Here is a 26,972-nt window from a genome sequence, read left to right on the forward strand (position 1 = left end):
TTCATCTGATTCACTTCTTGACCCTGAAGTCAGAAATAGGACACTCTTCAGACAAATCTAACACTCCCATAAAATACCTGAGTGGCCCTGATCATTAACACAAAGGGAAGTTCAGGTATAATATAGACAAAGCAGAGCAACAAAATACAGAAGGAATATGCTTCTGATGGGAGAGGATAGGATCATGAGCACAAGGAAAAGTTACTCTTGGCAAAAACTAGTACCAAAGATGAAGGCTTGGGGATTTTTAAAGGAGTTTTTGAGATACAAATGAGGGAGAAAACTCTCTTGATCTCAGCTTTGTGATTCGATGTATTAGCTAACTCTCCAGATTTCATAGCACCCCACCAAACCAATAAGCATACTATCTATGTCTTCAACCAAATTATTTACAGGAACACTGAACAGAAGAGGGCTAAAGATGTAGCACTAGGACATATCAATAAATTATACTGGAGACTTCCAGCAGTATAATAATAGCTCACATTTATACAGTACTTTAAAGTTTTATACAAGGAGTGAGAAGACCAATATCTGCCAGGGTTGTTCCCTCCCCCTACAACAAAGACTAAGCTAGATTTTCCCTAAAAGGAAACAAGGACGTCTCTGACATCTGATTGGCCAGATGGCTAAGGCTCAAGCTATGCCTCCTTTGACAGCTTCCAGGAAATCTCTAACTGTACAGTCTTCCTGTTCCCCTAAAGGTATAAAAAGGCCCACCCACATGGAGTCAGGGCCTTTCTGATTTGGCAGATATCCCAAGCCCTCTTGAGTCTCCACACCCTGCCCTGCTGGCAAGATGTGTTTCTAAATGGAGACAAGGGGGAGAGTCATGTCTACCTGACCTAAGTGTTGGACTTAAATTGTTGAAAATCCTTTTGATGCCAGAGATTAGCAAACCTCTTTCTGTTAACTGCTGAATGAACTACGAATCCTTTATTTTGTCCCAACATCAAACCTGAACTGACAGTACCTGTCAGAGGCAGACCTGTCCCAATACAATTCATTCTCACAAAAGCACTCTGAGTTTGATATTACAAATAATATTCCCATTTTGCCAAGGAGGAAACTAAGATTCTGTGAGACTAAGTAACTTAATCTAAAATCATAAGCTAATAAAGGGCCCAGCAGGCCCCAGCAGGAATAGCTCTACTGTTATTACAAAATGTATAAACAGACCAAACAAAATAACATGGATACAAATACTTTGCAAACAATAAAATGCTTTTACTAGCCCTGTGACCCTGGGCAAGTCACTGAACCCCAACTGCCTCACCAAAATGAAAAAAATAAAATAAAATAAAGAGACATTGGAGTTAAATAGTTTAAAACATAGAATGCTATTAAAATCCTCACAATAAAATTATTATTAATAGATATTCACCTAATCTCTCATTTCTTACTTGTCTGGTTTAAAATGAACCACATGAAACATAAGATTTTAGATGTTTTACTGTTCTCATAAAAGACATGGGTAATTTCCTTCTTCAAATTTATTTCAGCAGTTTTGTGTCATACAGTAATGCATATGGCCTAAAAATTGCCATTTTTTACCTTTATTTTGTTCATTATACGCAGTATTAGGAATTTAGAGATGATCTGCAACAAATACGCGTCTTATTTTGTTAATTTATCCAAATTAGCCTCTTAGAAGTCCACTAGTGACTACTTATTATTAAAATTCCTATTTAGCATTAGTAAAATTATTATCGTATTCATTAGACCTTCCTTTTAGTATTTAAAAAAAAAACAAATTAGATATAGCCAAACTCCAAGCCTACAACAAACACTGTCAATGATTACTCCTCAACAGATAAAAATCTACTGTTCAACAATGCTTTTTTACTCTAGCAAACCGTTTTTGATTAAATGAATTAGAAGTAATTTGGCAAGTACTAAAACTGACGGCAAAAAAATAGAAATCTTGTCAGGTCAGGTCAAAGAAACTAATGAGAGGTTTGATAAAATTAGAATCACTCAAAGAGAAATGGGCAATATATTTTATGAGCTATTTTAAAAAGATCTTCAATAAGCGAATTGTAAATCTACAGGACAAAAATAAAACCACAAATTACTGGAAATTTAGGCATCTTTGCATTTTAGTATTCCCATGAGAATAAACTACTTCATTTTAAAATTCCATTCAGTCCGATTTTCCAAAAGCAATCTAGACAGATCTCTTTCTCCTCTTTAAATACAGCCCTAGCTTACTGTCCATCTGTATTACTCATTCAAGATATATTTACTAGTGGCCTAACTCAAGGTAACAGCCATCCAAAAGAATACAAAAATCTAGGCAATCCGTATTTGTCACCTATTTTGTTTTCTAGTGTAGACAGCCAAATCACTTTCAAATGACTATGAAGTTTTTATCTGAAAACTATCCATCTATTATACCCTGCAGCCTCTTCCCCCTTATCTGTATCTCTATTCCTTAACTAACACCAGACGGTTTGGTTGACTGCTGCTTTATAACATAGTTTGAGGTATGAAAGTGCTATTCCCCCTTCATCCTTACTTCTTTTCATTATTTTCCTTCCTAGATCTTTTGTCTTTCAAAATGAATTTTTTTATTATGTGATCAAGTTCTGAATAGAATCTTTGTGGTAATTCGATTGATACAGTAATAGAAGTGTAAACTAAATCTAGTTTTATTATGTTGGCATTGTCTAGTCAAAAATGCTAAATATTCCTCCAGTTATTTAAGCTGTACTTTATTTAAGGAGTACTCTGCAACTGAATCCATACAAGTATTTCATATACCGGTAGGCAAATTTTCAGATATTTTACATATTTTGTAATTATTTGGAATGGGTTCCCCTTCTATTTTTTATTTCCTTATATCCACTAGCTATTACTAAAACCTGGCTCCCCACTGATGACACAGCTTCCCTAGCTACCTTTTCTAGCACTGGCTTCCTTACTAATTCCCCTCAGCTCATTAATTGAGGTGGGAGAATGGGAATACTCTTTGCTCCACACTGCCACCTAAAATTCTCCTCCTACTTTAATCACTCAGTAACCTCTCCTGCTATCTACCACCCAATCAAAACCCTGCTAATGACTGTCTACAGGCCTCTAGGTCACTATCTTCATCAATGAATTCAGTACATGACTCACAATTTTTTTCCCTCTCTAACTCCTATGCTTTTATACTAGGGGGCTTTAATATATAGATTTATTCTTTTTCAACACCTTAACCACTCAGTTCCTCAACCTCCTTACTTCCCATGACCTAGTTCTCTCCCCAGCCTGATCCACACACAAAAATGGTCATACTCTCAACGTTGTTATCGCCCACAAATATACTACCTTCCACAGCTGAAGAATTGAAAAATTCCCTTAACCAACCATAATCTATTGGCTTTTCACCTCTCCTCCACACTGTGATCTCACCCAGGCAGGAGGCATGGGCAGGTTGCAACTTCTGTGCTGTACTCTACTCTCTGTTCCCTCTCAGTGATCTCATCAGGTTCCATGAAATCAGCTACCAATTTTATGTACATGACTCCTAACTATACATGTCTAACATGTCTCCAAAGCTCAGCCTCTGTTTATGCAGATGACTGTGTAAACATAACATAAAGCTACATACATCACAAAATCAAGGGAATAATAACAAATGGGAGGGAAGATCAAAGGTGAGCAGAAGAGAGACAATGGGAAAAGGGCCACCTTAAAAGAGAATAAGCTAAAACAGCTGAACGAACACATTACTATGTTTATAGTAGAAGAGGAAAAGACTCATCACTTGGAAAAAAAACCCAATATTAGGGACAAATGGAAGAAAATTGAAATTTAACTCTCATAACTTTAAATGTGAATGTATTCATCCAATAAAATGAAAAAGTGATAGATGAGATAAGAAAACAAAACTCTATAACCTGCTACTTAAAAGAAACACATTTTTAAAAGACATGCTAAAATAAAACTGAAGGGATAGAAAAGATATACTATCCTTCAAGTAAATCCAACAAAGCAAGAGCTGCAACAATCATGCTATCTCACAAAGCAAAACAAACATTCAAAAAATTAAAAAAGCATAAACAAGAAAACAGCACGGTGAAAGGAATCATAGACAATAAACCAATATTAGTAATAAAATTATATGCTCTGAATGCCTTAGCATCCAAATTCATAAAGGAAATATTAAGTAAGATACAAGAAGATATAGTGACAGGAGACTTCAATATCTCTGTGTTTTGGATTAGTCTAACAAAAAGATAAACAAATAGGAAAACATGGAACTGAATAAACAGCTAGAAAAACTAGACTTAAAAGACACAGCATTTTCTAAATGGGACAGCAAAAGAATATACATATTTCTTAACACCACACGGAACTTTTACAAAAACTAACCACGCACTAGGGCACAGAGATATTACAAACAACTGTTTAAAAAAAAAGCAGAAATAGTCCTTCATAGACTATAACACAATAAAAATAGTCCTTACTTCAGGGACCATAAACAAAAGACACTAACCCATATGGAGATAATAATCAACAATGTCAAAGACTACAGACACAGAGAACAAGGATTAGGACTGAAAAAAGACCACTGGATTTGGCAATTATGAGATCCCTGATAACTCTAGGATAACAGTTCCAGTGGAATGGTAAGGTCAGAAAGCTAGACTGTAAGAGGTTAAGAAGAGAGTTAGAGGAAAGTGAAGACACCTATTGTAGACAGCCTTTCTAGGAGTTTGGCTACAAAGGATAGAAGAGATATAGGATGGTGGTAGAAAAAAAAGGATCAAGTGAGGCTTTCATCAGGACAGGGAAGGCAGTACAGAATGAGCCAACAGACTAGAATGCTGGGATGAATCAAGATTGCATTTAACCTTATTAAATTTCAAATCTCATACAAACTACTTAAATAAAAGATCGGAGAACCAGTTTGACAGTAGTTCATCTTAAAAAGAGCTTGGTTTTGGGCAGCTAGGTGGTACAGCCGATAGAGCACCAGCCCTGAAGTGAGGAGGACCCGAGTTCCAATCCAGCCTCGGTCACTTGACACTTGCTAGCTATGTGACCCTGGGCAAGTCACTTAACTCCAACTGCCTCACCAAAAAAAGAAGAAAAAAAAGAGCTTAGCATTTTATTAGACTGTAAATACAATGTGATGTGGTACATAAGCCAAGAAAAATAATATAATATTAGGTTCCATTTAGAGACAATATGTTCAGAGACATCATAGGTTCAGAGAAATGCTTGGAGAGAAAAGATTACACCCAGGAGCAACAGGTCTGGTACGGGGAGGGACTGGTGAGAGGACAGGAGAAATATAGCTTAGGCAGTCTACCATTAAAAATCTTGGCAATCTTAAGTAGCCATAGAGTAATAACTGTCACACCTTTTGCTGTAGCAGCAATGGTAAGGCTGACTTGATTTATCAGATCCTGCACAAAAAGGGGGAAGAAGTGAGATATGTGTGCAGATGACCAGAAGAATCCACCCATTCAGCCAGTTCAAAATCTCTTTCACTGTCCTCTAATTAATCCCACTGTGCTATTCCCTAGGCAGACAAAAATTTGAAAAAAGCAGACTCCTCTACAGTCACTCAGGACGCAGGGCTTCACCAACCTCTGACTTGACTATTAGGCAGGATTGGTCATCTACACTGCCGCCCTTTTTACTCCACACCAATTATCTCTACAGGACCAACCTCACCCTCCCCGGCTCCCTCCCTGAGCACTTTCACTCTGGAGGAAGTCATCTAAAAACTGAGTGAGCCCTGGTTTAAAGCTGATTTGGCTAAAGAACAGAGGATAAGCACCTCAAATATTTGTTTCATTCCTCCTTAATTAATCAGGCCACAGAACATTCCCAGCCATTTCCCTGATTATCAGGTAGGCTCAGACAAAAACAGACAATCAAATCAACATTATCATTGATACTTTGAAGAATGTGACTGTTCTGGTTCTACTCAGAATTCCTATATTCTATAATGTATTCTATATTCTTATATGACTGCATTAGCCAAAGATCCACCATCACTGTCAGGACCATCCTTCTTATTTCCCTTTTCATTCTATTTTGTCCTTCCACTGAGTCCTCTGGAAATGCTGTTCTATTGTTAACAAATTATGCGCCCTCTCCCAGTGTAAGTCATTTTATCCATACTTTGTATTTAATTTTCTACGTACATGTTGTTCGTTACTCCCTATAAAATGGTGTTATTTTCCCACCTTGAGGGAGCACAAGAATCAAAACTAAGCTCTATAACTACAGGTTCTCTAAGAAAGTAAGAAATTCAAATTTTTTACTTCCATGGTAATTTTTTTTTGGGGGGGGCAGGGGTTAAGGGTAGAAGAGTATAGATCTGCAAATTCACTGGTAAAGGGAATCCCTAGTGAACATATAACTTCTACCAGGAATTTGCTTGGCAATTCACAGTTTCAGAAAGTTGGCTGGGGTGCAGGGAGATTCTTGCCCAGAGTCACAGAGCCAATACATGCTTTCAATGTAACTTTTGAAGCTCTTTTTAGCAAAATTATTTTTACAAATACCAGAATAGAGAATTTGCACATATAAAGAATATAAAAAGAAGACTATATAACATGAATCTCCATTTTATACTACTTTAAAATACATAATAAATTATATATTATTTTCAAAACTGTTATGCTTATATTTTGATTTCTTCTGAATTTACTTCTGTTCTCTTTTTGTGCATTTAAAAAAAAAATTACAGTGACCCTTTTTTTTTTCTTGGCACCATTACTATTACCCCATCAACCTCCTATCAAATAAAAACCAAGAGAAAGATAAAAATAATCTTTACTTTTAAAATATATTTTTATTTATTTTTCTAATTACTTATTAAATATTTTCAATTACATTAAAATTTTTTAACATTAATTTTTTTTTAAATGTTGAGGTCCAAATACTCTCTCTTACTATTATCCCCCCTCTACTCACTGAGAAGGCAAGCAATATGTCAATTATACACGTGAAGTCCAGGAAAAAATTTCTATATTAGCAATGTTGCAAAAGAAAACATAAAAAAAAGAAAAATAAAGAAAGTGAAAAAAGTATGTTTCAGCTTGCCCTCACAGTTCATTGGTTCTCCTCTCTGGAGGTGGATAACATTTTTCATTACAAATCTTTGAAATTGTCTTGGATCATTGCTTTGATTAGAGTAGCTAAGCCTTTCACATTGATCACTGCTACAACATTGTTACTGTACACGATGTTCTTGTGGTTCTGCTCACTTCACTTTGCATATGTAAGATCTCCTAGGTTCTTCTGAAACCATCCCCCTTGTCATTTCTTATAACACAACAGTATTCCATCACAATCACCTATCACAACTTGTTCAGCCATTCTCCAAATGATGAATATTCTCTTGATTTCCAATCTCTGCTATCACAAAAAATCCTTCTTCAATTTCTTTGATCTCTTTGGGATATGGACCTTAATAGTGGTACTGCTTGGTCAAAGCATATGCAAAATTTTATAGACTTTTGGGCATAGTTCCAAGTTGTTCTCCAGAATGGCTGGACTAGTTCACAACTCCACCAACAGTGTATTAGTGTCCCAATTTGAAAGAAAACCCTGTAAGTGATAAGCATAGTCAAGCAAAACGAAGTCAACCAAATGACAATGTCCAAAAACAGTATTTTTCTGTACCTTATGTCTATCACTTCTCTATCAGGAGATAGGTAGGCAAAGCTTCTGAAATTATATCTAGTCACTACAGTCACTGATCACAGGTCGTAAACCTTTTAAAGTTGTCTTTCTTTACAATGTTGCTGTCTTTGTATAAGTTACTCTCTTGATTCTTATCTCTTTACTCGGTATCAATTCATATTACCCATATTACCCAAGATTTTCTTAAAATGTCTCTTTCGTCCTTTCTTGCAGTGCTATATACATATAATACAATTTGTTCAGCTATTCCTTAACTAAGAGGAAATCTAAGACATCTCTTTAGATTCTAGTTCTTTGGTTTTTTTTTCCTTTCCTTTTAACTCCTCCTTCAGGTTCAGTAAATTTATTTTGCTTGTAACTATTATCTCCCCAGTATTATCCTCCCTTTTAAATACCTCTCCATCACTGCTTACTTGAGTCTGATTATTTCTACACCAAACTCTTTGTACTCAAACTACTTTGTTTCAGATAAGAGTGAGGGTCACCTGACACCCACTCCCCCTTAACCTTTTTTCTCCATACTCTTCTTCTCACATACCCCATTTATGAGAAACAACAAGTCATGTCACCTTATTCCAAACTTTCTACACTAGTGTATCCCTCCTTTTTCAAAACCTCAGAAAAGAACTAATCCACTCTCAAGGCTTCTGTTTTTTTCTTTTTTAACTACCTCAAAACCCCTGCTAGCTTAAGAAATACTATGGGAAACAAAGGAACACTTGTTTCTATTAAAATAGAATTATTCATTAGCACTACATTATCATATAGTTGCTGCCAATTGCTCTAAAAGCTTTATCTTTCTTTGATTCTCTGGACTCTTGGTTTTGCATCTCAAAGTTCTACTCAGCTATGGTTCTTTCAAAGGAAATGCTTAAAGGTCCCCTCTGTTCCATTAAATATTCATTCAGCTCTGCAGGATATGTTACTCTTGGTTACAAACATTTTGGGATATTATATTCTAAAATCTCTTTTCATTTAACATGGAAGCTCCCAGGTTTTGTGATCCTAACTGGTTTCTTGGTACTTAAACTGCTTCCTTCCGTGTGCTAATAATTATTTCTTCTTTGATGCGGAAGTTCTGGATTTTTACTATAACAATATTGGGACTTTTTCTTTTGTAGTTCCATTAAAAGGAGGATTCTTTCAATCTTTAACACTGCCCTCTGGTTCTAATAGATTTGAACAATCTTAATTTATGATTTATTGAAATACAGCATCCAGGCTTCTCTTTTAAAAAAAAATTGCGGTGATCAGAGTTCAGTGATTCTTTTTGTTGTTGTTGTTGTTTTTTAAATTTTATTAATTTATTTTGATTTATCCACAATCACTTCCATATGCCTTTGAGTTGAAAGTTTTTCTCCTCCTTCCTCCCCCCACCCTCCCCAAGACGGCGCACAATCTGACATAGGCTCTACATTTACATTCCTATTAAACATATTTTCACATTAGTGAAGTTGTAAGTAAAAATTAAAACCCATAGGAGGACCCATCAGAAAGATGAAACAAAACTCAACAGAAGGTAAAAATAAGTGATAGCGATTCGACTTCCATAGTTGTTTCTTTGAATGTGAACAGCATTATCCATCCCGAGGCCTCTAGAAATGTCTTAGATCCTTGTAATGCTGAGAAGGGTTCAGACCATATAAGTCTTTCCAGGTTTTTCTCAAGTCAGCCTCTTCATCATTTCTTATAGCACAATACTATTCCATTACATTCATATACCACAACTTGCTCAGCCATTCCCCAACTGATGGGCATCCTCTCAATTTCCAATTCTTTGCCACCACAAAAAGAGCTGCTATGAATATTTTTGTACATGTGGGTCCTTTTCCCATTTGTTTGATCTCTTTGGGATATAGCCCTAGAAGTGCTATTGCTGGATCAAAGGATATGCACATTTTTGTAGCCCTTTGGGCATAGTTCCAAATTGCTCTCCAAAATGGTTGGATCATTTCACCACTCCACCAACAATGTATTAGTGTTCCAATTTTCCCACATCTTCTCCAACATTTATCATTTTCCTGTTTTGTCATGTTGGCCAATCTTATAGGTGTGATGTGGTACCTCAGAGTTGTTTTGATTTGCATTTCTCTAATTAATAAAGATTTAGAGCATTTTTTCATATGACTATAGATGGCTTTAATTTCTTCATCTTAGAACTGTCTGTTCATATCCTTTGACCATTTATCAACTGGGGAATGGCTTGTGTTCTTATAAATTTGTCTTAATTCTCTACATATTTTAGAAATGAGGCCTTTATCAGAGAGACTGGTTGTAAAAATTCTTTCCCAATTTTCTACCTTCCTTCTAATCTTAGTTGCAGAGTTCAGTGATTCTTAAGTTATCTCTCTTTAACCTGTCTTCAGGTCAGTTGTTTCTGATACTCAGTATTTTACATTATCTCCTTTTTTAAAAAAAAGTCTGTTGATGTTCTAATATTTCTTGCTGCATCATGGAGTCACTGATTTTTGTTTGAGCTGTTCTAGTTTTCTTCAAGTTCATGTCTTGGGTAAGAAAGTCCTTTTTTTCCCCAAGTCCATTTCTTACCATATTCTCTTCTTCCACTAATTGTCCTTTCCAGTTACTTCCTCCAAAGTTCTTATTTTATTTTTAACAATCTCTTCCTCTTTTTCTTCTAGATATTCATGTAGTCTTTGTGGAAAACCCATTTTCCCTTTTGAATCTTTGTTTATAGTTGTTAATGAGTTAGTTACTTCTATTTTTGCAGAATTTTTCATACTGTTCAGTGTTCATTTACTCATCTCTCCTACTGTTGGTACCAAATTAGGGCTTTGTGCCATGCTCAGGCTCTGCCTCCTACTTTACTTTTGGGTGAAGTGACAGATTCTGCATGATGTTGCTCTGTCTGCATCCTCTAGTTTCTTGTCCCTATTTCTTTCTCCTAGGGTTTTCTAGAATCAGAGAACTTGATCTTCAAGACCTTTGCTGGCATTTCAGAAAAAGAATTTTGGGGACCTGGGAGTCCATGGGACTAGACTGCCCAATCTAAAAGCTGTATATCAAACCAGCTTCACACCACTGCCCATTGTAACTACCTGTTACTGATTTCCAAAGGCCTTGCCCTGGGGATTTTTCAGGAGAGCTCTCCTCTTGCTATCTCCAGACAGAGATTCTTGCAGGCTAATTTATCTTTATCTCTAGTCACAATGGGAGGAACTGGCACTGGTTTTTACTACAGATGGCAAGCTTCGTCCTTTTGTCCACAAGATTCTGACTTATCTTTCATGCCTTCGATGGAATCCTTGACTGTTTTTGTCTGATGCAAATTGAGGGTTTGGCTGGAATAGAAATGTGAAAGATGGGCAGTCTGCCTCTTGTGTAGATAGGCCTCATGGTAGGAAGTTCTAAAGCCTTTTGTTTCCTAAAGGAATCAAACAGGTAGCTTTTGAAAATAGAACAGACCCTGAACTGTCAGCTCTTCCTACCCATAATTTTTGCTCTCTAAAAAAAAATGCATAGTACTTTAGAGTTCTTATATAAAAATTGGTTCAACAAAACTTTATTGTACTTTCCTTCTGAAATATACACAGGTCTCATACATGGATAAATAAGTAAATATAATGGACTTTACAGAGGCTATAATTTGTTTAAATGAGGTTCAATGATACAACTACCAATTTACTAGAGCTATTTGTAATAATAAACAATTCAGAAGCAAAATGGAGAGAGAAATACAGAAGTCAGTCCTAAAGCTTTCAGTATTTAACATTTTTACCTGTTAAGCAGAAGAGAACTTGCTTCAAAATCAAGATCTAGGTTCAAGATCTGTTCAAGTTGTGGTGGGACCAATATCCTAAGCCCCACTCCTTCCCCATCCACATGCAAGACAGACAAATTTTTTCAGTGTACTTTTTTTTTTCCAGTTTGCCAATTGTGTTTTTTTGAGACTTGTTTTCTTCAGTGTACTTTTTTTCCAACTGGCCAATTGTATTTTTTAAAGACTCTTCTACCTCTCTCATTAGACTTTTAAAATCCTTCTTGAGCTCTTCTAAGAAGGCTTTTTGGGCTTCAGAGCAGTCCATATTCCCTTTTGATGTTGCAGATGTGGGTTTGTTGACAATGTTGTCCTCTTTAGAATTTCTGTCTTGATCTTCATTCTTCTCATAATATGAATCTATGGTACGTTTCTTTTCACTCATGGTTTCTTTATCCCCCAGCCTGTAAAGAGATTGAGCTCTCCTGCTGGGGAACAGAGGGCACTGACCCAAGCTTCTTGTGTTGGGAGCCTAGGCCTTGGTCCCTGACTTTGTGTGCTGGGGTCTCTTATGTTGGCAATTGAAGGCTGTAGGGTTCTGGCAGCTTACCTCATGTTGGGCTGGAACCAGCAAGGCTGGAACTTTCAGGCAATTCTGGGTTGCCTGCTTTTCCTTTCCTTTACCTTTCTTCAGCTCCTTTTAGATGGGTGCTGCAGGGTGTTTATCTGCCTGGGGCCCCTTGCAATGCGAAGCAGCATTTCTGCTTTCTGCTAATACACTGGGAGATTCCTTTGTGCTAGAGTGCCGAGGCATCTAGTGGTTTTCTGAGCTGGTTTCCACGGTTCCCCACCCTCACTGAGGCACTGGGAGGTCCAGGTGTTGGTGTTTGCCTGCTCTACCACCTGGGTTTCAGGATCTCCTCCTGGTTGACAGTTGGAGGCTGTAGGTTTCTGACAGCTTACCTGGTATTGGGTTGGAAGGCTGGGACTTTAGGAAGACTCTAGGTTGCTTTCTTCAGCTCCTTTCAGATGAATGCTGCAGGGTGCTTATCCGCTTGGGGCCCTTTGTAGTGCTGCTTCCCTTATTTTTGCTGAGGCACTGGGAGACCCGTTTGCTGGGCTGCTGCACTGCTGTTCCCCATCTTTCTTCTAGTTCAGCTGTTCCAGGGTTGTTTTTTTCTGGGGCGACATTTTCTGGGTTTTCAGAGGTTGACAGGGGAGGGTAAGAGTGACTACCTTTTTGCTCTGCCATCTTGGCTCCTGGAAGCCCAAACTTTTTATTAAAAGACACTGAAACTCAACATCTGAAGGCTTCAGGAAAGAAGGGTTTAGGCCACCATTCAAGGACAAAAGCATCTCCCAGCCTATGATCACAGACTAAAAGCATGAACCTCATTAGGAAGTCAGGCTCAAACGAACCAATACTTTACCCTACAGGAACATCTCTCTCCCCATTCTGAATATCCTTTTTATGCTCTCACTAAGTAAATCTCCTTTGGTTAACTATTATGGATCATGACTTCTCTAATTTCTTCCCAGTTTCAGACCTAAACTACCAGGAGACTGGCCTAGACAAGCCCAGTTCACCAAACAAGCTTGTCCTCTGATATCTACTAGCTGTTTGACTCTTATCAAGTCATTTAACCTCTCAAGGTCTCAAGCAACTAATACTAGAAATTACAGGCTAGCTGATGGTCTTTACAGACTAGCTGATGTCTTGGCAGGTAAAGGAAGTATCTTTTCTAGAAGTTCCCTATAAAAAAAAAACTCATCTGGAGAGAGGGAAAGAGAGAGATATATCAAAAGTATAAAAAAAATATTACAGGATTTCACTGAGATATTTTTAACTTCACATTTAGTACACAAAAATTTATAAATTCTACATTCCAGGTGAAAAAAATTAGAATATCCCCCAATAAACTTGCAGACACCACTAAGTCAGGGTTGAAAACAGGTTTTAAAGTGGGAAGAGAACTTAAATGACCTTAGTAGATTAGAGATGGCCTGACAAAAAAACAGGATAAAATTCAACAGAAGTAAATATAAAGCAACTAAAGACAGGGTTTGTTTCTTATTTTGATTTTTGTATCTTCACTGCCTTTGACACAACAGGTGCTTCATAAATTTTTGTGGCATAGAAAACAGTAGTATACACCTCTGAATAAGAAACAGGTAAGAAGATTGAAGATGTAAATGTAAGAAAGAAACCAGTAAGAGACATGTCACAAGCTAAATGAAAGCAACAGTAACCATATTTTCAAAAAAGTGAACTTGGATGTAAGAGCTAAGAATTAACCCTTTTAGTCATAATTAGATTTCTATTAGAATAACATATCCCAAGTTGATTTTTACATTTTGAAAAGAATGATGAAGATGTAGAGAAAACTAATTAAAATAATTAAAGGAACGGAAAATAAATTGGGTGAAAGGGAGACAGATGTCAAAGGACATACAGTTGCTTAAGTAAAACAATGAAAGCTCCTAAAAACTATTTTTGGGTATGTGAAGTTTTTAGAGATAAAAACTGACTGCTTTTATAACTCTACAGAAAAGTAAACAGAAGAAATGCTTCTATTTTAATAAGAAAAAGTAAAGACAAACATAAGAGCAACCCTTATGAAATGACCCTAAGAACTAGTAAACAATGGAATGAGCTTACAAGTACAGTTATGAAATCTTAATCTCCAAAACTTAAGAATTAGCTTTTTAAAAAATATCTCTTTTTAATATTTCCCTATCATCCAAATCCTACAGTTAAGAAGGGAAGAAGGGCCTGAATTCCTTTTATCTTCATAGAAGTTTTTTTATCTTATTTAGATTTTGGAATTTAGCAACTGATTTCAAGAGAGACCATCATAAACAAAATGAAAGCTTTAACTCTGAGTAGCCAGATAAAATCATAGCATATCTGAAGGGCCAAATTAAGATCTATACAAAAAAAATTTTTTTAGCAATTTTACAAAAATAAAGTTTACCTCTTGCTCTTCCAAAACCAATCTGCACAGCAGGTTGAAGGCTTCCTTCATTGTCCAATAAATGAGGCAAATGGTAATAAATATTTGGCACTTGAAGAGATTTTCTGTTCATTAAGTCTTTTAATAGTTTTAGGGTATTATCTGAAAAACAGAGATCATCATCAATCTACATAATCACTTTTTAAAGTTAATAGTTTTGTAAATGAGCGACAGTAAAAACTTAAGTAAAACCCATGATTAGAAATGTCAGAATCAGATTTACAAACTTTCCATTCCCAAATTCACACCAATTGAAGCCCCAGCTTAAAATACAAGTCTTTTTTTTTAAACCAATCTAAATGAAGTAATATAGGCCAACAGAGAGAAAGAATATGGAATTCTGAATACTTACCACTGACTATTTAAATACTCAAATGGATCTGTGATCCTATCAATTTAGAGCCCACTGATTTTAATGTTCCTTCTAACTGCAAACAGCAACTTATCCGTGTCTTCTTATGACTTTTATCAGTCTTCCATAAGTTCACAACAGAGAATCCTCCAACATGCTAGAGTTCTTCCTCAATTTCTTCACAAAGCTACCAGCAGAACAACTGGTTTGTACAAATGTTACCCCTGGCCTTTGCCTAGTGACCAGCCTATTACCTTTTTCTATCATACACATCCTTGATATATTTCAGGCTCATTCTTTTAAATTCTTCATTGGTGAAGCCTACTCATACCCACCATGAGCTTCTGTATTGCTTTCTAAGCAATATTCATTTTTAATTCTTTGTAGACTATAGGATTCCAACTCTTGCAACCATACAAAGACAGTGGTTAATATGGGTATTAAAAAGATGGGTCTTTGTTTCTGGAGAAATTTAGGATCAATCAAGTAGCTATACAATTTTCTGAAAGCAATCCAGTCCATTCTCTTCCTCCTCCTGTTTAATTCTGGGCCTAATTCATCCATTAAACTATATACATACTATGGACAAGCTTTATATACAACTGCATGTCAAAATTTGAACTGTTAACATTCTTTTTTCATTTGATCTTTCCCTATGGTCAGGCCAAACTTCTCAGTTCTTATAGATGTCTTCCAGGATGTTCTGCAATGTTAAGGAGTTTGTGAAACCTGCATGAGATCATCTGCAAACAGAAGCATCTGGAGGATATTCAATTTGTTTAGCCAGTTGCCAATAGGAGGACACCCTCTTGTTGGCTACCATGAAAAGAGACGATATAAATATCTTTATGCATACAGAACCTTTTCCTCTTTCTTTGACTTCTCTGAGCTACAGATCTATTAGTGGTTTAGCTAGTCATACATGCCAAGAGTATGTATGGACCCTGGGGCATCATTTCAAATTGCTTTCCACAAAGGAGGGACTAATTCACAGATCCGTCAACAAAGCACTCAGATATTTGTTTTCCTACATCTCCTTCTCCTTGAATATCTACTATTTTATGATTCTGTCATCTTTGCCAGTCTAACAGGAGTGAGGTAGATCCTTAAAAACCGCTTTTCTCTAACTATAGTAATTTAGAGCATTTTTATATGATCGATAATAGTTTGGATTCCTTCTTTTGAAACCTATGCATATCCTTTGACCATTTATCTATTGAGGAGTAGTTCTTAGTCTTGTAAATCTGATTCAGTATATACATACACGTATAAACACGCACATATACACATACATATTTACTAAGATACCTTTATCAGAGAAACATATTACAAAGATTCTCCCTTATGAACCTGGTATTTTTTTTCCTTTTACATCATATTTGTTTGTACAAAAACTTTTTAATTTTAAATATTTAAAATTATTGTATTTCATGATCTTCTCTATCACTTGGTTGTTCATGAACTCTTCTCCTATCCACTGATCTTAGAGGTAATTTCCTCCTTGCTCCTCTAACTCATTTATAATATGCTCTTTTATATCTCAGTGATGCATACATTTAAAATTCATCTTGGTGTATGCTCTAAATCTAATTTCTTCCAGACAGTTATACAGTACTATCAGGAGTTTGTGTCAAATAAGAAGCCTTTACCTTTAGTAATCAGGGTCTTTGGATTAGTCAAACACTGAGTATGCTTGCTTCTGTACATAGAGTACCTAATCTGTTCCACTGATTAACTGGTCTCTTTTAAATCATTATGAAATCAATTTAATGATTTACTCATTTTTAAAATCACTGCTCTGTAGTAAAAGTTTGAGAACTGACAGACTGCCTCCTTTCTCACTTTTTTCCATTATTACATTTGAGATTCTTGACTTTTTGTTTCTCTATATCAGTGTTATAAAACTCAAATAGAAAGGGATATGTGTGGTTGCATACTGACTTGGAAAACCACAAAGTAACATTATCTATATTGTACTGCATTTTTATTTTATTAAACATCTCCTAATTACATTTTAATCTAGTTCTACTCATGCCAGAAGGAGTTTGACACCTCTGCTCTATAAGAATTTTATTATTTTTCTAGGTCTATAAAACATTGTTTTGGGAGTGTGACACAGTACTGAACGAGTAAAATTAATGTAGGTAGTAAGTATCATTTTATTATATTGGTTCAATCTACCTACAAGCAATTAATTTTTCTCCAATTATTTAGGTCTGTATTTCTGCAAAGAGGGCTCTGCTTTGTTCTATTTAGGGATAGTTCTACCTTCTTTATAAGCACATCTGATAGTATCACATTAGAGTCCATTAGTGTGGTGATTCTATTGTCCGTGCTGGTGGAAAATGTTAAAAAAAAATCTTTCCAGATCTTTTCTATTTTACTTCCATTTTTCATCTTTCATTTTCATCTGTAAGTGCCCTTACAATTGCTTTGCTTAATTTGGTCTTTTGCTGAGAGTTTTTACAAACTGGTTTTAACTCAACTGCTTCTTACTGCTTTGAGGCAATACTATTCATAATATTCCATTGTTCCTCTTTGTAAGATTTTAAAAACCAGTTTATATTGTAAACTAATGTTGCCTTTTATCACTACTTCCTTTGCCTGACCAGGCAGTCAAGAGTTTTTGCTGACTGGCACTCTTTTTTAGGCTCCTTTGGTTTCCTTTTTAATAGCAGGTGATTAGTTAAACTTCTATATTAGATTATTGTTAACTCCTATCATTTTTACCATTTATCATCCATTTTTCATCTTTAATAACTTGTTAAAATGGATTAAGATTGAACTGTTTCAACTGCATTCTCTTTTTCTCATTCTTCTTCTAGTTTTATATTAATTCTGATATTTTACAATAAGTTGGCATTCTGAATGGACGGCAACTGCTGATTCAGAGATAACACTCACATCAATAATGAATTTTCTCTATTAAAACATAACAATCATTTTTTATATTGTTTGTTACAATGGCTAGCAATACCTCTGAATAAATTATAATGGATGACTCATCATCTATATTATGCAGTCCATAAAAATGCTAAGCAACCCGAGCTAATTAAAATGCTATGCCATATAATTTTTAAATAACTTCTCATCTTGCTGCATTTCATTCCAGAAGTCTTAATACAGCTGTGGAAAAGAATACTTTCTTTAAATTGAAAGGTTCAATCCATAAGATTTTAAGCAATAAACAAAACCAGGCAAATTTGGATTGTGATTTTCAGGATATCACTAAAGCACAACAAGAAAACTTTTAATATACTGGTAAAAATTCAGAAGTAAAAATGAAAAGTTTAATTTTCTCAAATTTGACACTAACTTTCCAGAAAAAAAAAAGTTTAACTAATCACTTGCTATTAAAAAGGAAACCAAAGGAGCTTACAAAAAAGTGCCAGTCAGCATGAACTGATGCTGAGTGAAGTGAGAAGAACCAGGAAAACACTGTACACAGTAACAGCAACATTGTACAATGACCAACTTCGACAGATTTAGCTCTTCTCAGCAATGCAATGACTGAAGATAATTCCAAAAGACTCATGATGGAAAATGCTATCCACATCCAGAGAAAGAACTATGGAGTCTGAATGCAGATCAAAGCATACTATTTTTCCTTTTTTTCCCCCCCTTTCTTGTGGTTTTTCCCCTTTGGTTTTATTCTTCCTTACACCATGACCAATACGGAAATATGTTTAATATGATTGCATATGTATGGCCTATATCAGACTGCATATCGTCATCTTGGGAAGGGGAAGGAGAGGGAGAAAATTTAAAACTCAAGATCTTATAAAAGTGAATGTTGAAAACTAAAAATAAATAAATATTTTTTAAACATTTTGGTTGGGTTTTTTTTTTTGAGTTCCACATTCTCTTCCTGTGCAGTCATGCAAAATGTATTTCCGTGTTGCAAAAGGAAACACAAACAAAAGGAAAGAACACCAAGAAAGAAAAAGAAGGCAAAGAAAATATCTGCTTCAATCTGCATTCAGACACCATCAGTTCTTTCTCTAGAGATAGAAAGCATTTTTCATCATAAGCCCCTCAGAATTATCTTGGATCACTGCATTGCTGAGAATAGCAAAATCCCTTATAGTTGATCATTGTACAATGTTCTCCTGGTTCTGCTCATTTCACTTTGCATCAATTCATGTAAGTCTTTTCAGGGTTTTCTGAAAGCATTCTGCTCATCATCTTATACAACAGTATTCCATCACAAGCATATACTACAACTTGTTCAGCTATTCCCCAATTGATGGGCATCCCCTCAATTTCCAATTCTTTGCTACCTTTAAAAGCGCTGCTATAAATATTTTGTACATACAGGTCTTTTTCCTTTTTTTAAAAAATATTTCTTTGGGATACAAACCTAGTAATGGTATTACTTGGTTAAAGTGTATGCATGGTTCCAAATTGTTCTACAAAATGGCTGAATCAGTACACAACTTCACCTACAGTCCATTACTGTCTCAATTTTACCACACCTCCTCCAGCATTTGTCATACTCCTTTCCTGTCATATTAGCCAATTTGACAGGTATGGAGTAGTAGCTCAGAGTTGTTTAATTTGCAGTATTTTTCATCAATAGTGATTTAGAGCATTTCTTCATATGATTATAGATAGCTTTGATTACTTTGTCTGAAAACTGCCTGTTCACATCCTTTGACCATTTATCAACTGAGGAATGGCTCTTATTTTTATAAATTTGACTCAGTTCTCCTATATATTTGAGAAATGAGGTCTTTTTCAAAGAAACTTACTATTAAAAATTTTTCACAGTTATGATTACTAACTCTGTATTTCCCTCCATACTATTTTCCCCCTTGTTTAATCCTCTCTCTTTCATCTTTCAATCTCTCCTTTCACCCTGTCTAGCCTCAAAATTGTTTTGCTTCTGTTTTTTACCTACCCAAATCTGTCCTCCCTTTTATCACATCCCATCTTCACCCCTTCTTTTATACTTTTCTCCTCCTACTTTCCTGTTGGGGAAGATAGATTTCTATATCCAACTGCATATGTATGTTATTCCCTCTTTGAGTCAATTCTGATGAGAGTAAGGTTCACTCATCCCCTGATCCACCATCCTCCCTTCCACTAACCTCTTTCGTGCCTCTTTCATGTCAGATATTTTACCCCATTCTACCCTTCCCTTTCCCCTTCTCCCAATCTATTCTTTCTCACCCTTTAATTTTATTTTTTTAGATAATCATCCCATCATATTCAATTCACACCTGTGGCCTCTATATATACTCCTTCCAATTGCTCTAGTAATGAGAAAGTTTTGAGGAGTTATAAATATCATTTTCCTATGTAGGAATGCAAACAGTTTGACTTTACTGAAATCCTTATGAGTTCTCTTCCCCATTTATATTTTTATGCTTCTTGAGTTTTTTATTTGAAAGTAAAACTTTCTCTTCAGCTCTGGTCTTTTCATCAGGAATCCTTGAAAACCCTCTATTTCACTGAATTTCCATTTTTCCCCTAAAGGATTATACTCAGTTTTGCTAGGTAGATGATTCTTGGTTGTTATCCTAGCTCCTTTGCCTTTAATTCCAAGCTCTCTGATCTTTTAATGTACAAACTGCTAAATTTTGTGTTATTCTGACTGTGGCTCCATGATATTTGAATTGTTTCTTTCTGGCTGCTTGCAGTATTTCCTCCCTGTCCTGGAAGCTCTGGAATTTGGCTATAATATTCCTGGGAGTTTTCATTTTGGGATCTCTTTCATGAAGTAATCGGTGGATTTTTTTCAACTTCTATTTTACTCTCTGACTCCAGAATATCAGGGCAGTTTTCTTGAAAGATGATGTCTAGGCTCTTTTTTGATCATGGCTTTCAGGTAATTCAATAATTTTAAAATATCTCTCCTGGATCTATTTTCGAGCTCAGCTGTTTTTCCCATGAAATATTTCACTTTGTCTTCTATTTTTTTTTATTATTTTGATTTTGTATTATTGTTTCTTGATGTCTCAAAAAGTCACTAGCTTCCACTTGCTCAATTCAAATTTGTGGGGTTTTTTTTTGGCTAGGCAATGGGGTTAAGTGACTTGGCCAGGGTCACACAGCTAGTAAGTGTTATGTGTTCAAGGCCAAATTTGAACTCAGGACCTCCTGAATCCAAGGCCAGTGCTCTATCCACTGCACCACCTAGCTGCCCCTCAATTCAAATTTTTAAGGAGTTCTTTTCTTCAATGATTTTGTGCCTCTTTTTCCATATGGCACATTCTGCTTTTTAAGGCATTCTTCTTCTCATTGGATTTCTGTACCTCTTTTTTTTTTTACCCAGTCTGTTTTTTAAGGTGTTATTTTCTTTTTCTTTCTTTTCTTTTCTTTTTTTTTTTTTTGGTGAGGCAATCAGAGTTAAGTGACTTGCCCAAGGTCACACAGCTAGTAAGTGACACTTGAGGCCGGATTTGAACTCAGGCTCTCCTTACTCCAAGGCCAGAGCTTTATCCACTGCACCACCTAGCTGCCCCAAGGTGTTATTTTCTTAATTTTTTTGGTGCCTCCTTTACCATGCTGTTGACTCTTTTTTTCATGATTTTCTTACATCACTCTCATTTCTCTTCCCAGTTTTTCCTATACCTCTCTTATTTGATCTTTTAAAATCCTTTTTGAGCTCTTTCATGGCCTGACACCAATTCATATTTTTCTTTAAGGCTCTGCATATAGTAGAGTTTTAATTTTGTGTCTTCTGAGTGTATATTTTGATCTTTACAACAGTGACTTTCTATAGTAAGAATTTTTCTGTTGTTTTCTCATTTTTCCAGCTTAGTTCTTGACTTTTAACTTTATGCTAAAGTGAAGCTCTGCTTCTGGGATGAAGGACGCACTTCCCCAAACTTCAGGGTTTTTGTGCAGCTGGTTTTTAGCTAGTTCTGGGGGTCTGTAAGTATTCAGTTCTTCCACAGTTGTATGATCTAAGGAGAAGTGTGTTCACTACTCTCCTGGCCTGGGCTCTGGTTTGTGGGTGACCACAAGCACTCTTTTCTACCCTGGAACTGTGACCAGAGTCCCTGCTGCCCTGCAGCAGCAAGGTCTGGTATGCTAATGCTCCTCTTTACCCTGAGACTGCCACCCAGGACTGCAACCTGGATCTGAGTATGAAAATGCAACAGTCCTGCAAGAGTACTGCCCTTGTGCCAGCAAAGGGACCCCTGTAATCTCCTTCTGACCAGCTGTCTGACTCCCTTTCCATCTATGGGCTGAAAGCTTCAGAATTAGCCAAGGCCACTGCTGATTTAGTCACTCGAAGGTCTAGGGCAGATTTGCTGTGGTAGGTTCTGTGCTGGCATGGCCTGCACTGGATGCCCTCCACTCTCACCCCAGTGCAACAGATCTTTCCTGCCAACCTCCTAAGTTGTCTTAGTCGGAAAACTGTTTCACCCCATCTTCTTATGGGTTCTGCTGCTCCAGAATGTGTTTTGAGGCAATATTTTAAAGGTATTTGGAGGGAATTTGGGAGAGCTCAGGCAAGTCCCTGCCTTTTCTCTGCCCCCCTGGCTCTGCCCCCCAAGAAAGACTGCTTTTGCTTTTGTTTTGTTTTTTGTTTGTTTGTTTTTAAAGACATTATGTAGGCTGTAGCTCAAAAGAAGAACCCTGTCAATCCACAAACTAATGTCTCCCAAGGGTACAGAATCACTTAGAGCCATTCAAAACAAATGTTAAAATGCAAATGTAAAATTGCCTTTGACTAAAACTAAGGAGAACAAAACTATGAATCTACAACAGGTATTTTGTAAGATATTAAGAAGTTGGTCTTTAAAATCCAGTACGATCTGGACTATTTCCCGCTTAGGTCCACGTCTGTTTATTCCATTTAACTTAAATTAGGGCTAATGGTTTTATTTAGTCTGAAGCCCTAAATATATGATTTTCTTACTTTGAAGGAGCCATCTGGGTTCTGAATACAGGTTGCAATGCTATCATGCAAATATAAAAATTACACACGCATTATGAGAAAATATAAAGTAAATCTTCAAGCAATTTAATAACTCTATACTGCACTTCAAAAAGGGAAATAAAATCAATTTAATTTTCCTGTTTGCAATGTAAACTCTACTGCTATAATTTGCCTTTATATGCTCTTAAACAATTCTGGCTAATTGTTAGGAGATTTTAAACTTCACCACAATAGGATGAAACTCCGTGATGCTTTTTTTCCCTCTAATTATTAGCTTCCCAGGGAAGAATAACAAAAGCTGACCTCATGTAACATTACACACCACGTAAATGTTTATAGCACGCAGATTGATAAGTAATATTTTAAAAATTTTCAATTCACTTTTGTTTCAAAACACAATCTTAACATCCTGCTGGCTGTTTCCAAATTTTTTCAAGAACCTACCAAAAAAAATCAAAAAATATTTATTGTACCTGAAAAATTACTTGATGCAGTCTTGGTTCCATTTGTTTCTGCTATTACACGTCTGAATTGTTCTAAGATTGCATTTAATTCGGAAGAACGTTGCAAGATTCTATGTTCAGCTATACGGAGACGTTGTTTCAAGGCATGAAATTCTGGCTGATATGCAATCAATTTTTCTAGAAAGAAAAACATTTCTAATTATTTCCTTTTAAAAGCCAAAAAAAAAAATCAAACACTATAGCCAAAACAGGGAAATTATAGAAGCCAAATAATCATGGTTTCATTAGTCAAGAAATTTCACAAGTTCATTGGTGCCCAGTTGAAAGACAGAACCATACAAATATACTCTTCTTTTTGATATTAAAGCTATTCACACAGTCTGACTGTCACAAATAGATTTATAATAACTGAGGAAACAAATTTTGAGCCATGTGACTTATTTTCAAGGCGTAAGAGGTTAAGTCACTAACCCGATCGTCTCAGTTTCCTCATCTCTAACATGAGAAAACCCTAAATGGAGCCACAAAGAGTTGGACTTGACTGAAACTGAACAACAACCACATGCGGTGCACAAACATCATTTCTGTCGTTCAGTCATGTCCAACTCTTCATGACTCCATCTGGGGTTTACTTAGCAAAGAGTGCTGGTTTGCCATTTCCTTCTCCAGCTCATTTTACAGATGAGGAAACTGAGGCAACAGGGGCAAGTGACCAGCCTGGGGTCACACAGTAAGTAAACATTTGAGGGTGGATTTGAACTCAGAAATATGAGTCTTCCAGACTCCAGGTCCAGCACTACATTCATCTCACCACCTAGCTGATGGCTTCCTTGGCTCTGCTTACTTCGCACTGATTTAATTCATGTAGATCTTTTCATAATTCTCTGAATTTAACATTTTCATCATCTTGAAGGGCAGCAATATTCCAATACATGCATGTGCCACAATTTCTTCAGTCATTCCCCAATAGACAGGCATCTACTTTGTTTACAAGTATTTGCTACCACAAAAGCACTGCTATTAATATTTCTGTGCATATGATGACTTTGTTCTTATTAATAATCACCTTGGGATATAAATCTAGTAGTATAATCTCTGAGCTGGAGAGCATGGACATTTTAGTCACTTTATTTTCACAATTTCAAACTGCCAACCAAAACGGTTAAACTGATTTACAGCTCACTCAACAATGCATTAGGGGTGTCTATCTTCCCACAACTCCTCCAACACAGACTATTGCTATCTTTTGTCATCTTCGGTAATTTCCTGACTCTACAGACCTGATGGCTTGTGGCAGCAGAACACTGTATGTACTGACACAATTGACTGCCATATCAGTTGTTTTTGCTGATCTATTTCTTTCTCTTTCTTTTTTAGTCTTTGTTACAATGGATGGCTCTCTGGGGAAGGGAGAGGAGAAGTACATGTTTAGAAATAAAGGCAATGTAAAAACAAGGGCTAGTAATAAAAATTTAACTTTTTGTAAAATAAAAATTAATGTTGCCAAACAAATTAATTTCCATATTCAGTGTCTCTGCACTAGAGATGTTTGTCAGCATAACATAATCCTCTTGACCCTAGCTTCTGCTATAGTATCTTAGACCAAAAGTCCTACTTTTCCCTTCCTTGAAATTTTTGAAATCCACTCTTCCAAAATACAACTGTGTCCAGTTTTACCTTCATTGTCCTTACTGTCATATATTCTAGAATGAAGTAATCTCTTCCTGCAAAGGTTTCCATCATTTCCAATTTATCAATCAATTCTTTTGGGTAGAAATCAGGTCCTGGAATAAGTCTCCCTCATTGCTTCCTCTACTCTCTTATAAGCAAAATTAAATAAAAAACTTTACCTAATTTACTTAACTTTAGTTAAAGTTAAAATTTCTCAGTTGTTCTATTTCTCAATTAGATGTGTGGAAAATTAATAGTCCTTTTCACCAATATAGTATACTAACTCAGCACCAGAGTAGTGGTTTGTTTCTAGAACTCAGTACTCTTTACCTCTTTCTGGCTGGCAAACATAGAATACCCACACAATATTACCTCAGCTTCTTCCTGCTTTCTCATCAAAATGCGCTCTACTAATGCTTCCCCTTTGTCTAAATTATGGCTTTCCATAGAGAAACCTGTATTTTAAACTGAGGCCATCCTTAAAATTGTTACCACCCTTTAGAGGTGGTTCACCAGGCCATAGCTGGTAGTTGGCCAATGAATTTTGATGGCAGCGATGCTCAGAAGGATTGGGGATGGAAACACTACTATGACCTTCCTGAACTGGTGACAACTATGTTCAATTTCTACACCTCTGAGTCCAGAGCTGCCCATGCCAGTTAATCAAAAGTAATGTTTCCTTAAGTCCCCAGGGAATGTGAAAGAGAAATTCTGAAATTAGCTTATCGTGTTGTAATCTTTATAGCTTGTGCATTATTTGGACTGAAGGATTGTAGTTGGCTCTTGGATTTAAGAATAGCTCACATACTTGGTAGGAGATTTCTCAGACCAATCTCATAATACTTTTAAAACAGGTTCTAAAACTTCATGTGCATCACAAACCCCTCTGGATCATGAATCACAGACCCCCTTGTCAGAATCATGTTTTTAAATGCCCACAATAAAACACTTAAGAATTAAAAGGAAAAAAAAAGATCTGTGGATAGAGCATGGGGCCTGGAGTCAGGAAGACCCAAATTTAAATCCTGTCTCAGACACTTGCTGGCTGTATGACTCCTTCTTCTCCTTTCTCCCTTCACATAGCCAACTTCCTAGGAAAAGGTCTCCGAACTCAGGTGTCTCCACTTCCTAATCCCACTCACTTCTTAATCCCTTGCAGTCAGGTTTTCATCCAAACCACTTGACTGAAACTTCTTTCTCCAAGGTCGATGACGTTTTCATTACTAAATCCAATGGCTTTTTCTTAGTTCTCATTGTTCTCTTCTTCTCTTGGTTTTCATGTGGTTTTGTTTGTTTTTGTTTTGTTTTGTTTTGTTTTTACTTCTCTGCATCATTTAATGCACCATCTCCTTCTAGATACTCTCTCTTCCTTGGGTTTCTGTGTCACTACTTTTCTCCTGGTTTCCTTGCTACCTTGGACTGATTGATCTGGTTCTCTTTTACAGGATCATCATCCGAATCCCACATTCATTCATGGTTGTACACAAAGGCTCTGTTCTAAGCTCCTCCTTTTCTCTTTTTTTCCTGGGGATCCCATTAGCTCCCACTTATTTCAACTATAATCTTTGTGCAGATGACTCAAATTGACATATTCAGTCCTCATTTCTCCCTTGAGCGTCAGTCCCAAAGGTTTCTTAAACTCAACACATTCAAACAGAACTCATTATCTTTCCCCCTAAGCCCTGCCTTCTTCCTAATTTCCACATTTCCAAGCACTTTTCTCTCTTACTGGACTTGTGTTTTCATCAGTGAAAAGACCTGCTGAAGAAGAACTTCCTCTAACAAGCGGAACAGCATTTGAGCTGCAACTTAGTCTTAGGGAGTTGCCTGGGGGAATGAGAGGTTAAACAATCTGCCCAGGGTCAGAGAGCCAGTAAGTGTTAGAGGCAGACTTGAACCTAGGTCTTCTTACTCTAAAGTCAGCTCTTTATCCATTATGGCCCACTGGTTCTCAAGAACACCAGTCTTCTAGTCACCCAGGCTAGAAACCTCAAAGTCAGTCTCAAATTTTTACTCTCACTCACTCTAGTATACAATGCTAAGTCCTAGTAATTTCAACCACCACAACATATTCACTTCCATTCACAACCACTCTTCTTATTTAAGCCCCCATTACCTTCCACTTGTCTATTGGAATAGCCTCCTAATTGATCTTCTTGAATCCAGTCTTTCCCTCTCTCCAAACACACCGTCTATGCAATTAAATATT

The 26,972-nt window shown here is 36.3% G+C and overlaps 1 protein-coding gene across 5 annotated transcripts in view; it reads right to left on the bottom strand.

Annotated features, from left to right (window-relative positions):
• The window catches only part of MGAT4A (alpha-1,3-mannosyl-glycoprotein 4-beta-N-acetylglucosaminyltransferase A), a 139,944-nt gene that overhangs the window by 54,544 nt on the left and 58,428 nt on the right, over positions 1–26,972 (bottom strand). For all 5 annotated transcript variants that reach the window (XM_078146372.1, XM_078146369.1, XM_078146370.1 and 2 more), the window contains 2 exons: positions 23,102–23,269; positions 14,344–14,484 (listed from right to left, as the gene is read on the bottom strand). In XM_078146372.1, the coding sequence (XP_078002498.1) occupies positions 14,344–14,484; positions 23,102–23,269 (309 nt within the window). The remainder of the gene's footprint in view (positions 1–14,343; positions 14,485–23,101; positions 23,270–26,972) is intronic.

The sequence above is a fragment of the Phascolarctos cinereus genome, unplaced genomic scaffold, assembly GCF_003287225.1.
Source record: "Phascolarctos cinereus isolate Bilbo 61053 unplaced genomic scaffold, phaCin_HiC Scaffold_726;HRSCAF=1367, whole genome shotgun sequence".
NCBI classification, from domain to species: Eukaryota; Metazoa; Chordata; class Mammalia; order Diprotodontia; family Phascolarctidae; genus Phascolarctos; species Phascolarctos cinereus.